The sequence below is a fragment of the Platichthys flesus genome, chromosome 10 (assembly GCF_949316205.1).
Source record: "Platichthys flesus chromosome 10, fPlaFle2.1, whole genome shotgun sequence".
Classification (NCBI taxonomy): Eukaryota; Metazoa; Chordata; class Actinopteri; order Pleuronectiformes; family Pleuronectidae; genus Platichthys; species Platichthys flesus.
The window spans coordinates 19,299,481-19,314,796 of NC_084954.1; the positions used below are offsets into that span (position 1 = coordinate 19,299,481).

General features: G+C 43.2%; 4 protein-coding genes across 4 annotated transcripts; 3 read left to right on the top strand and 1 right to left on the bottom strand.

The window, feature by feature from the left end:
• The first annotated feature begins 305 nt into the window (after positions 1-305).
• Positions 306-7,206, top strand: LOC133962170 (b(0,+)-type amino acid transporter 1-like). Its single transcript, XM_062397654.1, has 6 exons — positions 306-1,073; positions 5,946-6,079; positions 6,292-6,421; positions 6,504-6,628; positions 6,727-6,814; positions 6,944-7,206. Exons 1-6 carry the CDS (start codon positions 375-377, stop codon positions 7,172-7,174), a joined length of 1,407 nt encoding a protein of 468 aa, XP_062253638.1. The 5' UTR covers positions 306-374; the 3' UTR covers positions 7,175-7,206.
• Positions 2,837-3,713, top strand: LOC133962172 (b(0,+)-type amino acid transporter 1-like). Its single transcript, XM_062397656.1, has one exon. It carries the CDS (start codon positions 3,006-3,008, stop codon positions 3,711-3,713), a length of 708 nt encoding a protein of 235 aa, XP_062253640.1. The 5' UTR covers positions 2,837-3,005.
• On the top strand, positions 4,012-5,893 carry LOC133962171 (b(0,+)-type amino acid transporter 1-like). Its single transcript, XM_062397655.1, has one exon. It carries the CDS (start codon positions 4,051-4,053, stop codon positions 4,801-4,803), a length of 753 nt encoding a protein of 250 aa, XP_062253639.1. The 5' UTR covers positions 4,012-4,050; the 3' UTR covers positions 4,804-5,893.
• Positions 7,207-7,685: 479 nt separating the features above from the next.
• On the bottom strand, positions 7,686-12,286 carry adprs (ADP-ribosylserine hydrolase). The gene is made up of 6 exons (XM_062397810.1): positions 11,929-12,286; positions 10,804-10,900; positions 10,473-10,680; positions 8,710-8,897; positions 8,488-8,588; positions 7,686-8,327 (listed from the first exon to the last, which is right to left on the bottom strand). The coding sequence occupies exons 1-6, from the start codon at positions 12,116-12,118 to the stop codon at positions 7,936-7,938; spliced, it is 1,176 nt and encodes a 391-aa protein (XP_062253794.1). The 5' UTR covers positions 12,119-12,286; the 3' UTR covers positions 7,686-7,935.
• Positions 12,287-15,316: the final 3,030 nt, after the last annotated feature.

Sequence of the window (15,316 nt, forward strand, 5' to 3'; positions counted from 1 at the left end):
AATGAAACGTGAGGTAATCTTTAGCTTAATTCGAAATGTTTGAGTTGAATTTGTGGGGGGTCGAAGCAAGTGGGAGATGTATGTAATTGATTTCTAGATTTACTAGAGCCCACTTTACTCAGGGTCACTGCATGTTGGATTGGGTTTCATCTCCCGACCCTGAAACAAATGAAGGGAGCACCGCCGAACCAAGACACCAGTCTATCACAGCATCTCTGAAAAATACAAAAGGTGCACAGTCGTAAATAAATACTTAGTTGTATGAACCACCCACGTAATAATTAACTTTCTGGGTTGTTGCAAGAGTGACTTTGGCCACAGAATTACAGTGCTTTCTCCCCTGGACAAGACGTCAGACGACAGATGCTGTGATTATGGAGAAGAAGACAGAGAAGCTCAGCCTGAAGCGAGAAGTGGGGCTGGCAGGGGCCGTGTCCCTCATCGGAGGCACGATGATTGGATCCGGGATCTTCATGTCCCCGCAGACGGTGATCTCCACCATCGGCAGCCCCGGAGCCAGCCTGGTGGTGTGGGCGTGCTGTGGCGTCCTGGTGATCATGGCCTCCTTCTGCTACGCGGAGCTGGGCACCGTCATCCGGGAGTCCGGGGGAGAGTACATCTACATCCTCCGGACTGCGGGGCCGGTGGTCGCCTTCATGCTGATCTTCAGCTCGGTGCTCTTCGTGAGGCCTGCTGGCGTCGCGGGCATCGCGCTGAGTTTCGCTCAATACGTGGTGGCTCCTTTCTACCCGGACTGCCCCCCTCCAGAGCTGCTGGTGAAGTGCATGGCTGCAGTGGCTATCATCACCCTGGCCACCGTGAACTGCCTGAACGTGCGCTTCGCCATGTCACTGCAAGTGTTCTTCATGGTGGTCAAGGTCCTGGCCCTGGCAGTCATCATTATAGGAGGAATGGTGATGCTCGTCCGGGGCAGCAATGAAAGCTTTAAAGATTCTTTTGAGAACACCAATGTGGGCATCAACCCAATTGGCATTGCTTTCTACCAGGGCCTGTGGTCCTACGATGGCTGGAACAATCTCAATTATGTGACGGAGGAGTTGAAGCGTCCAGAGGTAAGTGAAAGGAGATGAGTGGAATGTGTTCTTTCACTGAAGAAATTAGGTGGGAACAATAAACAGTCAATGCTGTGGTGACCCTTTCCTCCCATCATCGCCATAAAAGATCAATTAAAATTACAACCGTATACAAAGGTGGAGAAAAGCAGTAGAATTTTATTGCTGCGGACTCCATTGTTTAAACTATAACATCACCCAAGATACAGCCGATTATACTGGGGATAAACCACTTAAGTTAATGTTTGATCTTGTCTATCCACTGCCCACATGACTTGACACAGTACATTTTGTCACGTTTCTAAGAGCATTTTAGACTAGAAAACAAAGAGATTAATGTGCTCATTTTTATCCTGAAAGAAGAGGGAATGTGAAGTGTGACCTTGTCCAGTTCATTCCCTTCTTTATATTTTGTCTTCAAAATTGATGTTAAACACACACCTTCAAGCTTTCCGCTTCAGGTTCCAAATACCATTCGAAACAAGGCAGTCATCAACTTGATGGCCGGCTTGTTTTAAAATAAATAGAAAAACTATTAGAGAAGTCTGAGTAGAAAATGTAAAACGAATACAGAAAACCCGATCAGCAGAATGAGACACTCTTCAGCATCAGGACAAGCTCCACGTCCTGTTCCATCACATATCCATTCAGAATGTTTCTTAATGTATTTGTTTGAACATTCATTTCAGTTTCTAACAACTATTCCATAATTTACCTTGTCTGTGACACACTGATATTTCATAATGTTTCTCAACTAAATGTTTCTCTACATTCAGCTTTAAATATCAAACTTTACTGAAAAACTTACTTTATCTAGAAGACATCAACATCATCCTTCATCTCTGATTTCACAACAAAAACCTGAAAACTAAACAGCCATTGAAGGGAAATTATAGCTGCAAAATTGTCATCACATCAACTGCAGCTATAATCACACTAATGCTTATGAATGACACACTGTAACATGACAAACATGTCCGATCGCACATGTGTCTTTGTGCTGCAGACACATTTCTGCTTTCCTGCATATGAAAGTGATGATGTACAAGCTGTTGTGGTGACGAAGGGAAAGCTACCGATTCGATTTAAACAGCAGGTGTGTCTGTGTCAATTACGATGATGAGGCTGTAGTGCTGATCACTATAGAACCATGTGTTAGTCATGGAAATCAGGTATTACTGAATCCTTTGTCATACGCATAACTCACACAAGAGCCCATTTCTTCTCAGCTAACACATTTGAATCTGGAGTATCTATTACAGCTGAAATTCAGAAAATGAATATATATCCTAATAGAGTGATAGAGTGACGCAACATTTTAGTTATTATTTAGCGAAAACTACTAATTTATTTACACACTTCTTTTTTGACAGATTATTCCAAATGGTAGGACTGAGAAGTTATATTAACTCATATAACTATTCTGTTGCAGCTTAAGTATTTCTTTGATTTGTTTATTTGTTTATTAAGTGTAAAACTCATCCCACTTATTTATCAATATCAGATGCATGATAGGAAATGGTGATTGACTAATAAGAGAATACAACTGAAAGTCATATTTTAGAACATAAGATAAGATAGATAATAATAAAAACAATAATTCATATTTTTATTGTTATTATAATATAATTTATATTGTTACTAATTGTTATTAAAAACATAATTCATAGAGAAGTTTTTAAGAAACACATTTACAAAGCGCTTCATAGACAAAACTATTTTTTTTATGAAAGACAGCAGACACAGTAAAGCAATAAAAAGAAACAACAGGTTAAAAGCACTGAGAAACATGTGAAGGACTTGGCTGCACCTTGTTTAAGTAGCTGTAGGATATTGTTTTGACCTCTTAATCTGAACTCAGCTCCAACGTCAGCAGTTATAGTCAATAACTAGATCTGAGCAGGACTGTGAGGAAGCAGCCGATCGCAAACGATGGAGAAAGGAGGACAGAGGCTCAACCTGAAGAGGGAAGTGGGGATATTAGGAGCAGTGTCCTTCATCGCTGGAACCATGATGGGATCTGGGATCTTCATATCGCCCCAGTATGTGCTGTCTAATATTGGCAGCCCTGGGGCCAGCATGATTATATGGGCCTGCTCTGGGTTGGTGGCCATGCTGGGGGGCCTCTGCTATGCCGAACTGGGCACAGTGATACCAGAGTCCGGGGGAGAGTACATCTACATGCTGCGGACAGTGGGGAAAGGAGTGGCGTTCATGTTTGTCTTCAGCTTCGTCATGGTCATGAGGCCCGCCAGTGCCACAGGAATCGCCTTGAGTTGTGCTGAATACGTCGTGGCCGTGTTTTACGATGGCTGCGCCCCCCCACAGGTGCTGGTGAAGTGCGTCGCTGCAGCGATCATCATAGTGCTTGCCATCGTTAACTGTCTGAGCGTGCGCCTGGCCACCGGCATCCAGGTGGTGACCATGGTCGTAAAGGTGCTGGCCCTGGCAGTGATCGTGCTCGGAGGCATTGTCACGCTCTTCCAGGGAAACGCACAGAACTTTGACGGGTCATTCGAGGGAACAAATGTTGGCGTCAATTCCATTGGTGTTGCTTTCTATCAGTGCTTGTGGTCCTATGACGGCTGGAACACTTTGAATTATTTAACTGAGGAGCTGAAACATCCAGAAGTAAGTTAAGTTTAGTGTGCTGTTGGCAAATATTTTTGATGTTTATGATGATGAGGTTGTTATATAGTTATGTAAGTGTCAAACACATTAAGATTATACTAGATCTACAATCAAGGTTATAAATCATCATCGTGAACTCAAATGAGAACTTTCGGGGTTAAGAGCTGCACAAACCACAGGGGAGTTAATTAACCTACAATAAGCCTACAATAAACAGTTTTTACAGGCCTATAACAAGTAACTGTTTATCCAGGGACAGTATCAGTGTTCTATCTCAGCGTTTGCTCCCCAAGGCTGCATAACAGCTACACTGAACTTGCACTTGTGCTCTCCGGTCGGCACGGCCATGGCGGACAAAGGACCTGAAAGCATGAAAATGAAACGAGAAATTGGGTTGATTGGAGGCGTGGCACTGATTTCGGGAACAATGATCGGATCCGGTATATTCATGTCCCCACAGTTTGTCCTGGCCTACGTGGGAAGTCCTGGAGCAAGTCTGTTGATCTGGGCTGTTTCAGGAGTCATAGCCATGTTCGCAGCGCTCTCCTACACTGAGCTCGGCACAATCATCCCTGAATCTGGTGGGGAATTCATCTACATACTGAGGATCTACGGATCATGTCCTGCTTTTTTTGCGGCGATCACTTTTATCTTGGTTGTGAAGCCTTTTGGCATTGCGGCCATGTCGATTAGCATCGCAGAATATGCCACAGCACCTTTCTACGTGGGCTGCCCTCCTCCACAGCTGGTGGTGAAGTGTATTGCTGCTGCGACCATCTTGGTTGTTGCCACAGTAAATATCCTGAACGTGCGCATTGCTCTAAGAATCCAGGTGGTCTTCTTGGTGGCCAAACTGGTGGCCCTGACATGCATAGTAATAGGAGGGATAGTGGCGCTCACACAGAGCAGCACTGTCATTGTAGAAAATCTGAAAGTAGAGAATGCACTCAAAGGGACTCATTATTCTTTGAGCACTCTAGGGATGGCTTTTTATCAAGGACTCTGGTCTTATGCTGGCTGGTACAACTTGAACTATGTCACTGAGGAGCTGAAAAGACCAGAGGTGAGACTAACACGCTGGAATGTGCATCTGTGCTAAAGTGAGTAAATAATTCTTAGATGGGAGGAGAGTCGATTAAAGATAGTTCGCTCGAGAGGGAAAGAAAGGGACGAAGAGAGACATGTCTGTGTTGTTTACTTTAGGTTCAGGGTGGGTTTCTTCAGGAGAGGGTTAACTCTCGACAGGGAAGGGTTGATAAGATGGGTAAGAAAAGGAAGAAGATTTGGAGTAATAGTTTTTATGTAGATTTCTTTACTTTATGTGCCATTGTAAATATGATATATAAATATACAGTATATATTTATACTGACATATACCAGTGAGAGAGGTTCAATGCCAAACCATTTTTCTGCAGTAATAAGATACAGTTTGTTGTTATTGTGAACCTTGTTCTGGGAATCTGGCTCATCATAAAATAAGTTATAGATAATGGTTTATCTTAATCTTCAGATCATTTAAAAAAGAACCCACAACCACCAGCTTGAGCTGAGTGTATAAGGAAACAAGGAGGGAAACATTTGTGGTCCTGCAGGCTATAAGTTTAAAAAACGAATCTCTTGTACATTATTTAGTTACCAGGACACAAAGTCAAGCTCAGCCACGACTGTAAACTTACTGCAGCAGATCTCTGTGCTCATCTCCTCCTGTGCATTCAATTGGCAAAGCTCATTGAAGCAGCTTTTACTCTTCCTCTGTCCATGGCAGGCCAATTCACAACCCTCTACCCCTGCACCTCCTTTTCAAACTCAATCAGACTTGGTCAATGTCATGGGTAGACATTGTTGGCTGGGCTATTTTGTGCTAGGGTCAAAGTAAATATATGATTGTTTTTATGCTGCAATGCTTCATATCAAGCTGAATTACAGAGCTTTTATATCGAAAAGTTGTGAACTTGTATCTACAGATTGTGTCGGTTGCCAAGCAGACCGGTAATATCAACATGAAATGAAAAAAATAACACCAATGTAGTAAATAATTCAGAATTATATATAAACCACAGAAATGAACAAAAAAAAGGCTATCAAATTTTCACTGCAGATAAACCAGGTAGGATGAACACAACGTTTTTCTAACTTCACTATGCAAGTAAAACTGTTTCTAAAAAGCTCTGCCCACAACGTCCACTTAACTTATAATAACAAAATAAATACATAATAAGTGACAGTATATTTTTGTCCCAGGTTAACCTTCCCCGGGCAGTTGTGATAGCCATTTCTCTGGTGACTGGCTTGTATCTGCTGGTGAATGTGAGCTACCTGACAGTGATGACGCCCAAAGAGCTCATGTCCTCCAGCGCAGTAGCAGTCACCTGGGGGTAAGGCAACACCCAATCACACATTGTGGTAGAGTGGGTTAGTTCTCATGTTAAAATAAGTGACGAACAAAGGAGCTTCGATGTGATGAAATATTTAATTTCCTAACATTTTAAACTGTGAAAAAAAAATAAAGAATGACGCACCAAACCTCTTGATATTCTTTCTACCTGTAGCAGGCATCTTATGAAATAACCTCCTCCTTCCCCCACAGGAATAAGGTGTTAGGGAGCTGGGGCTGGATCATGTCTGTGGCTGCTGCGCTGTCAGCCTTTGGCTCACTGAATGGAACCTTCTTCAGTGGCGGCCGAGTGTGCTTTGTTGCTGCCAGGGAAGGACACATGGTGATCATTTATTTATGTGATAGAGGATATGTTAAATCGTTTGGAGTAAGATTGTTGTCAAAGGGTTGTGTTTTTTTCGTAGCCAGATATTCTGGCCATGGCTCACGTCCACAGATTGACTCCGTCCCCGGCTCTGATCTTCACCACCATCATCTCTCTGGTGGTGCTGATCCCAGGAGACTTCCAGAGCATCGTCAACTTCTTCAGGTGAAGGCTGGGTCTGCGTTTCATCATCATTTCTTCAGTAAAACAAATGTACAACCTGTTTGTGGTCATCTGACATTTATTGTTTTTACTGTTGTCAGTTTCACCGCCTGGTTTTTTTACGCCATCACCTTGTCTGGACTCCTTTATCTCAAGATCAAGAAGCCTGAACTCCCCAGGCCGTACAGCGTCAGTGTCACATATCTTTCCTTTCAACAATGATAATCTCAGCTTGTAAAGATAAGATATACAGAGAGAGATCAAGGTTGTGTAATTGTGCAATTTGTTGACACATTTATTTCTTCCTCTCTTTCGCAGGTTCCCATTATACTCCCCATCCTGGTCCTCATTGCAGCAGTATTCCTTGTGCTGGCACCCATCATAGACAGTCCTCAGATTGAATACCTCTATGTGACTTTATTTATCTTCAGTGGAATCTTAGTCTACATTCCGGTCATCCATTACAAGCTATGCCCAGGCCTGTTAACGAGGTTAACAGTGCTGCTGCAATTGTTTTTAGAGGTCGCCCCTGTGGAGAAAAACCTGTGATTTCTATGTTATTAAACTGCTTTTTAACTATACCCTCGTTTTTTACTGACACTCAAACCTTGTGGGTTGTAGTCTGTCCTCGGCTGTGCACACACAGATTTTAACGTCTAAAAGACAATGCTGCTGGAATCTGCAATCTGATGTCAAATTTACTTCTAAAACTTGAAACAATCTTCTGGTAGTGCCTTTTTGAAAAGGTGCACGTTGTATTAATTTCACTGACTTTTGACTCACCAAAGTTTACCTGTGCAACAATTCATGCAAAGTGGCATGCAGAGTGTGTTCTTGAACAGAAAATAATTTATGTTTTTACCTCCACCATGAGGCCATTCATGTCCCTTTCAAGCTGTTTTCAGTTTTGTGCACGACTCAGTTTATGTGCAGTTTAATTTTTGTAAATATCTTCATCCACTGTGGGTGGACACTTGGGTACAAGGTAAGATCTCATTAGAAGAGACTTTTCTGAACCAAGTGAGTCTTAAATTCAAAGTACGCACCCATACAGACAGAGTGAATTTAAAAAAAAAGTTTATTAAATAGTTGTTATCCAACATAAGGATAAAACAATACATGGCCAATTCATAGTGCAACTTTCACATAACAAAAGATTGTTCATCACAATACAGGAAGGAGCTGGTACGATTGTGTAGAATGTATTGTGTATGCATATGCACACCAAAAAAGTCTTGTGTGTCTTGTGTATATTTTTAATATGTGTCTGTGTGTGAGAGTCCTTTTGTTAAAAAAAAAAAATTGAAGCATTACACTGCTTCACTGTTCTTCTCTGTACCGTTAGAAGTGTTTGACTTGTTTTCATGCCGGAATTCACGGCTCTGGCCCCCTGTCCCACTCGCGCCGCCCTGTGACGACTGGTGGTACAGCATGTGAAGCCGCTCTGCGTTAATGTCTGCATCCTGGGCTCCCTCACAGCACCACTTCCAGGACTGTGGAACGGCCTCAATGCCGTAGTGGGCCCCGGCGATGGCCCCTGCCATGCAGGCTATGGTGTCTGTGTCCCCTCCCAGGGCCAGGCTGTATGCTATTGTCCTCTCAAGGCCGCTGTAGTTCTCTGGGAGGCATTTGCGGGGCTGGAGGCAGTGGAGGACACAGAAGATGGCCGTAGGGACTGAGTGGAGGGCCGCAATTCCATTACCTGGAAGGAAAGCCGAGTCATAGATTGGAAAGACTTGAAAAACATTCTCTAATCTGTTATGAACCTAAATCACAGGTTATGGAGGAATATGAGAAGCAGTGATTAAGATAGGACTGGTGAAAAGCTGGATGAAAATAAATAAACTGAAACAGATACTGACCGAGTTCAGAGATGACCTCCTCTATGCTGACCTTGCTCCTGTCCATTAGGTCTCGGACTCTGTGGAGGCGGTCACTGAACGGCATCTCTGCTTCCTTTAGGCTGCACAGACGCACAATAGAAAACCGTTGAACTGATCGATGCAGAATTTCGACCCATGAGACATGACTGAATCACATCTGTGCTAAAGCAGACACAGAGGCTTTAAGTACATGATACTCACATTCTGGCATCATTGCGTGCTGCCTCATCTTCCTCAACTTCCTCCATCTCTGTGATTAGCCTGCTGATGAACTGCTGAGGTAAGTCTAGCGCCCCCTGCAGAGAGAGGTGCACAGCCAACGCCTGCAGCACTGCTCCGTTATAACCCAGAGAGCAGGAGTGAGTCAGCATGGCGCCGCGACGGGCAAACTGGAGAGGAAAGAATAAAAGAAAGAGAAATCAGACCTGTCATTGATAAATAATAAGGAGGATTATTTTTAATACAAGACTTTGGTCTTTAACCTTTTATCAGATAGTGACGGTCGAGAGAAAGGGAACGAGGAAAGGATTGACATGCAGTGATTTTCCACCAACAAGGAGTCACACCAGAGACCTGCTGTTTGAGGGCATGTATGCTCAAGTGGGCCAAGCCTTTACCATTCCCCTATCATGTCGCCCCCATTTAAAGGGAATTTTAAAGTAAAATGTATAAAAACGTGATTTACATCTAAATGCTTTGTTTTATGCAGGACTGATAATAGTAATAAATACATTATGAACTTGAGAGGCTTCTGTTGTTCTGACAACAGAAGAATCACAATATAACCCTGTGGTAAACTAACCGTGCCATATATCACAACCTCTGTGCTGGTATCTATTGTGTTGCGTGTAAAGATTTTAGACAGAGTTGGTTGTTCTCAATCTAAAGTGAAACTGCATCGCAGATGGATGTCTCCATCAGACATATAGTGAAATCAAATGTGTTATTACTTTTATATGAAAATGTCACTCACAAAATCTATTATGTAGCTTTCTCCTGTACAGAGAAAAGAACTGATAACACTGAAGCTAAACTAAACTACAGTTCTAAATAATTTTGCGCCAGACTAGGGCTAGCACAATATACATATCTTAAAAGACTGCATGAACTAAGATAAATGGTGTTCATTGTGTCATGCATTCACATAACGTATTAAAGTATCCGCCCACAACTTTGGGTTAACTGTCCATGGATGTCTTTGGTCCAAGCCATCAGGATGCAGGCATATCAGAATTGAGTTACACAATAACTTTGTCCACAAACACAGTACATCACACATGACATTACATTGAGACCGTATCATGAAAAAGAAAGAGGATGGCCTGCAAATGTCCACTGCTTAAAAGGAACAAAGAGAATAGAAAATAAATATATCTATATATTCTGCTTATCATATCAAATGGAAGTGTAGAGCAATAGGGGACCAGTTGTTTATTAATAATGAATATATCTGTTTTCAGTTATAATAGAGCAGTCAAATGTTCCATCCTGTACATATCTTGAATTCTATCCCGTCAATCGGTTATTGTGGGGGGCTGTGCTATTAGAAGAGGGGCTCTCAGAAGTTTTGTTTGGCTATTTTCAGGCAATATCAGGCAATATCCTTAAAATAAAGTGTGATGGTTCTAACGGGATGTCTATAAATAAACATGTTTTTATTTCCCTTTGTATTTTTTGCCAGCATTCTGATAACTTTGGACAGTCCCAAAATATATTTGTGTGGTCTCCCACCTTGCCACAACCCCTCCAGGCTACTCACTTTATGGGGTCTATGATAGCAGAGAACCAAAATCAGAAGGACTCTAACACTGTATATCTAAGCGTTTGTTAATTTATTGCAAGTAATATGGTCATTCTACAACGTTATTACATATCCCATAATTCTTACACTTATATATCTTTCTGTATTATTATTAATTCACTAATGAGGTAACTTAAAGTCCACGTAGACACCCTGTGCTCACCCTTTTAACGTCAGCCAGGTCAGGAAAGGCAAGAGCGAAGGGAGCCGCCCTCATGGCCCCTCCATTCCCAAAAGAGCCCCGACCATTAAACTGGTCCCTGGCTGGCTGATACACGTCACTGAGTTGTGGAGAGGACAGCTTCTTCAGCACCTGAATCACTCCGGAACCATAACCGCGGCCAGGGGATGCACTGTACTCCTTCGCAAACCTGGAGGGGGGAGATACCTTAGGTTAAGTTGGTTTCTTTGTGAGCACAGTCCTCATATATCTTCATGAGCCCTCCTCAAAGTAATAACATAGTAGATACTAGTAACAATGTGTGTTTGTGTACCTGCAAGCCATGTCCTGCTCATCGAAGCCTGTTCGGGTGAGTAGAGACTGGACCACACAACGTGCCATTGCCGTGTCATCACTGTACTCAAGGATACCTAAAACACACACACACACACAAACTTCTTGACAAGTGGTGGACGACTCAACGTGTAGGAAGTAGGAACTGACTCGTATATATCTCATTTGCTTGTTGGGAGTTGATAAGGTCCCATCTTGGTGAATCACATTCTTGATCACAACCGCTGCACTTGCCACATGTCTGTTCTGTATTCCCCTTTCTGTTTGTATGTTTCTTTTTATGTATTACTTGACGGCTACATAGCCATTGTTGGTTTTCCATGTTGAAGGAGTGTCTGTTGGATTAAATGGGATTTATTGTTAAAAAAATTCTGTGGTATCAAATTGGCTATCCGGAAACATGGACAATTCATGGCATCAATTACTAAAGGTTGCATTGTAATGTTTACATTACCTGTCCTTAAAAAATCCAATAAAAAAACATTATCGATGTTTATTTGCCAATGATGATATGTTATGTTTTAAATTAAGTGTGATTTGATGTACCAGAAGTTAAAATCAGGCATCTGAATAATAGCAGGCTTGTGAAGTACTCAGAGTAATGCCGTAGTTTTAAACATGTGAAACTCGTCTCGTCTGCAGTCCTGGCTGAGGACCAGAGGTAACCAGATCTTCTCTGCCAGGGCTCCCACTCATTGGAACAACTTCCCTGAGGAGATCCATCCAGAAAACTCCTCTTCTTAAATCTCTCTTACATTTCATATTGTGCTTTTTCCTAAACCTGATCTTGAAGTTATGTAATCATATCATAATGTTTGTACTGTTTTCTTATTTGCAATTTTGTTTCTGTTTCTCTATCTGTGCACTATTGCTGTGTGATCTTCAAATTACTTGTAATTGTTTCCTTTTTTGAAAAACCGCTTGCAACTGTGATTTGAGAGGTGAAACAGCAGATACATTCCGCAGTTCTTCTCTTCACATGGGTGCATGTGCAGCGGGCCTGGAGTCAGAGGACGGTCATCTATTGCACGGTTATCGATGCCGCCTTGTATTTTGGGGCTCCATCTCTTGCAGACTGCCATGAAACATCACTGCTTTCACTGACCTTCCCCTTTCGTCTCGTCGTCCAGGCCGTTCAGGTGCTGCAGCACGCTCTCCATGGGCACCTCCTCCGCTCCTTCAAACTCACCGCCGACACAGTCACCGAGCACAGCCGCTACCAGCGCACCTCTGAACCGGGACAAAGACGCAGGGCCCCCCGCTGCTGCGGCCGCTCTCACCGCAGCCATCGCCATTCACCCGCCGGCGAAGAGACCTCAACCCTCACCGACGAAAACACAGAGCTAGTCCGCGGACCTGACTGTCAGACGTGCAGGTGACAACAACAACAGATGTCGCTCGATCGGCCCCTTCCTGCTGCTTCCTGAAAACGTCCCGGTGCTCGTTTGACCCCATGAAGAGTTGGGGTTATCCAACCTAGATGTACACACACATAGATTGGTCTTTCATTTAGAGACAGGCTGCAGTCTGTTCTACTTTGTTTATTTCTATGCAAAGAAATACGCGGGATACCGAAAGTGACATAATAAATGCGACCAACGTTTCTGAGTGAACATGTCATTTGCAGCCTCAAGTCGTTGAAGTTGTGAGCTGAACTCATCAGACATGTTGTGTGTTCAGTCTGATGGTTCACCCGCTGTTTACTGGGTTTTTCATTCCTGCAGAACTCATTGTTTCCGCTGTTCGACATGTTGTGTGCGCAGATACTCTTGGTTTTGTGGTACAGACGCACATTCGTCAACAGTGCCATCTACTGGACAGGAGCTCAGATCTCAGAGAGGAGAAACTATTAACTGTTAATTTCTAATAAAAAACATACGATGTTCCATTCATAAATTAATCATTATAGTACAGTGCCTGATCTAAATCTACATACTAAATCTACTATTATCTTGATCCGTGTAAGTGCTCAGTGGCTACTTCATAATTATTCCATGGACATCAGAATAAGAAGAATCAGAATTCTCTTTATTGCCATGTATATTTGCACATACAGGAAATTGACTTGGTGGGGTTGGTACACTGTACAAACAACAATATAGAACAACAATATATCCAGTAAGAGAGTTATGGGCACGTGCGGTTCTGAGGTGCAGAGATTGGTGATAGTGCCAATAACATATAGTTATAAATTATGTGTGAGGGGGGGGGGGGGGGGTCAGCAGGGTCAGTGTGATGCAGGGGGCTTGTTTGTGAGCCCCACTGCAATAGGGAAAAAACTGTTCAGGTGACGCAGGGTTTTAGTCCTGATGGCCCGGAACCTTTTTCCGGATGGGAGTCTCTTGAATAGGTGGTGACCGGGATGGCGGAAGTGATGTTCTCCATCCATCTCATGTCCTGTGTGATGATCGTCCCCACGAATATGAAAGACTCCACTGTTTTAACTGGGGAGTCACACAGGGTGAGGGGGGGTGGTTTTGGCTGGGCTCCTCCTGAAGTCTGCTACCATCTCTACAGTTTTTAAAGCATTCAGCTCCAGGTAGTTCTGGCTGCACCAGGAAGCCAGGCTGTTAACTTCCTCTCTGCAGGCGGCCTCGTCCTCATTGGAGATGAGTCCAATAAGGGTGGTGTCGTCGGCAAACTTCAGGAGTTTGACTGAGGGGTGGCTGGAGGTGCAGTTGTTCATGTAGAAGGAGAAGAGTAGAGGAGAGAGCACACAACCTTGATGGGCTCCAGTGCTGATGTTCCGGGTGTCAGAGACAAGCTTGCCCAGCCTCACGCGCTGCTTCCTGTCGGTCAGGAAGTTAGTGATCCACCTGCAGGTGGGCTCAGGCACGCTCAGCTGTGTCAACTTCTCATGGAGAAGAGCTGGGGAGATGGTGTTGAATGCGGAGCTGAAGTCCACAAAGAGGATCCAGGCGTAGGTGCCAGGGGAGTCGAGGTGCCGGAGGATGAAGTGGAGTCCCATGTTGACTGCGTCGACTACGGACCTGTTGACTCTGTAAGCAACCTGCAGTGTGTCGAAGAGGTGGTTTGTTATGGTCTTGAGGTGGGTCAGCATGAGGCGCTTGAAGGTCTTCATTACTACAGAGCTCAGGGCGACTGGTCTGTAGTCATTAAGGCCTGTGATCCTCTGCTTCTTTGGAACAGGGATGATGGTGGATGTTTTGAGGCAGACCAGTACATCACATTCAGCCAGTGAGGTGATGAAGATGTCCATGAAAACTGGAGACAGCTGATTCGCACGGCTGATAGTGTGGAGGGGGAGACAGCGTCTGGATCAGCTGCCTTGCGGGGTTCAGTCTCTTCAGTAGTTTGTTGACATCTCTCTCCTGAATTGAGAGAGGTGTGAATGGGGGGCTGGGGCAGTCTGGGGCCATTTTGTAGGGGGGGCTAGTGTCTTTGTCTAGGCTGGGAAGAAGAGTTGTGATAGCTGTGGGGGGGAAGGGGGGGTGTGCTGTTCCACCTTCTTTGAATACTGTCGTTTGGCCTCCCTAATCTCCTTGCCAAACAAGTATTTAATCAGTCTGAAACCTATCCATGTCCCCACTCTTGAATGCCACCTCCTTCTCCAAACGAAACTGTTTGCCCTTTGCTGTGAACCAGGGCTTGTCGTTGTTGTAACTCACCCTGGTGCTTGTCGGAATACATCTGTCTTCACAGAAGCTGATGTAGGACGTCACAGCATCTGTGTATTCGTCCAGGCCGTCAAACATACACCTTTATGAACAATATGTTTGCTTTTGTTTCAGGTTACAATTAAAGTCCAATAAATAAATCATCAATCTATCTATCTATCGCTAACAATTAGCAATACACAATGTTCTTTGTATAAATATTCCCCCTGAATAGCAATAGACGAAATGAAACAATACATTTTGGCAAAGACTAATAGAATAATCAGAATAAGGGAAAAAACAGATTCTTATACAATTACATTTATATATTAAAAATAATTTTTTGCTTTTATACAATTACACTACTATTACTCGCTTTGTCATGTGTTGTACTGCTATTCATGAGTAATATTACTGAGTTTTCTTAATATGTTTATTACCATGCACAATATATCATATTACTCCTTTAATCATTACTACCTACTGCCGACGCAATTCAGTCAACAAGTGAGGAGCACACTGCTAGTTCAGCTAAGTATTAGTCAGTCAAGTAACTTATTCACTTTTTATCATTTTCTTCTCTTATTTCTAAGAGAAGCTGGTTCTGAATTTACTCGGTATTCAATTTATATTTTAATTTTCAATTATAATGAACTCTATACTATCTTTATTTCCAATTGTTGTAATTATGACTTTAAGCTATTATTTTATTCCCTGTTATATTTTGAAAGCAGTTAAGCAACTTGTTGTAAACGAATGCGGAGGCTGTGATCATATGACGTAATATGATCGTTTGTTTTCTAAAATAAAGTGTGCGTGTGAGGGTCCCGCACGGTGGTGCACACAATGTGCTCACAGTGCAGACAGCGCCTGTTC

Bases quoted from the DNA above. Each gene is read 5' to 3' on its own strand.
- LOC133962170 (XM_062397654.1), top strand. From the start codon at position 375: ATGGAGAAGAAGACAGAGAAGCTCAGCCTGAAGCGAGAAGTGGGGCTG. The intron at 6,629-6,726 runs GTGAAGGCTGGG...TACTGTTGTCAG, and splicing joins AGCATCGTCAACTTCTTCAG to TTTCACCGCCTGGTTTTTTT. The intron at 6,815-6,943 runs GTCAGTGTCACA...TCTCTTTCGCAG, and splicing joins AACTCCCCAGGCCGTACAGC to GTTCCCATTATACTCCCCAT.
- LOC133962172 (XM_062397656.1), top strand. From the start codon at position 3,006: ATGGAGAAAGGAGGACAGAGGCTCAACCTGAAGAGGGAAGTGGGGATA.
- adprs (XM_062397810.1), bottom strand. From the start codon at position 12,118: ATGGCGATGGCTGCGGTGAGAGCGGCCGCAGCAGCGGGGGGCCCTGCG. The intron at 10,901-11,928 runs GTCAGTGAAAGC...TGTGTGTTTTAG, and splicing joins CGACGAGACGAAAGGGGAAG to GTATCCTTGAGTACAGTGAT. The intron at 8,898-10,472 runs GTGAGCACAGGG...TTTCCTCTCCAG, and splicing joins ACCTGGCTGACGTTAAAAGG to TTTGCCCGTCGCGGCGCCAT.
- LOC133962171 (XM_062397655.1), top strand. From the start codon at position 4,051: ATGGCGGACAAAGGACCTGAAAGCATGAAAATGAAACGAGAAATTGGG.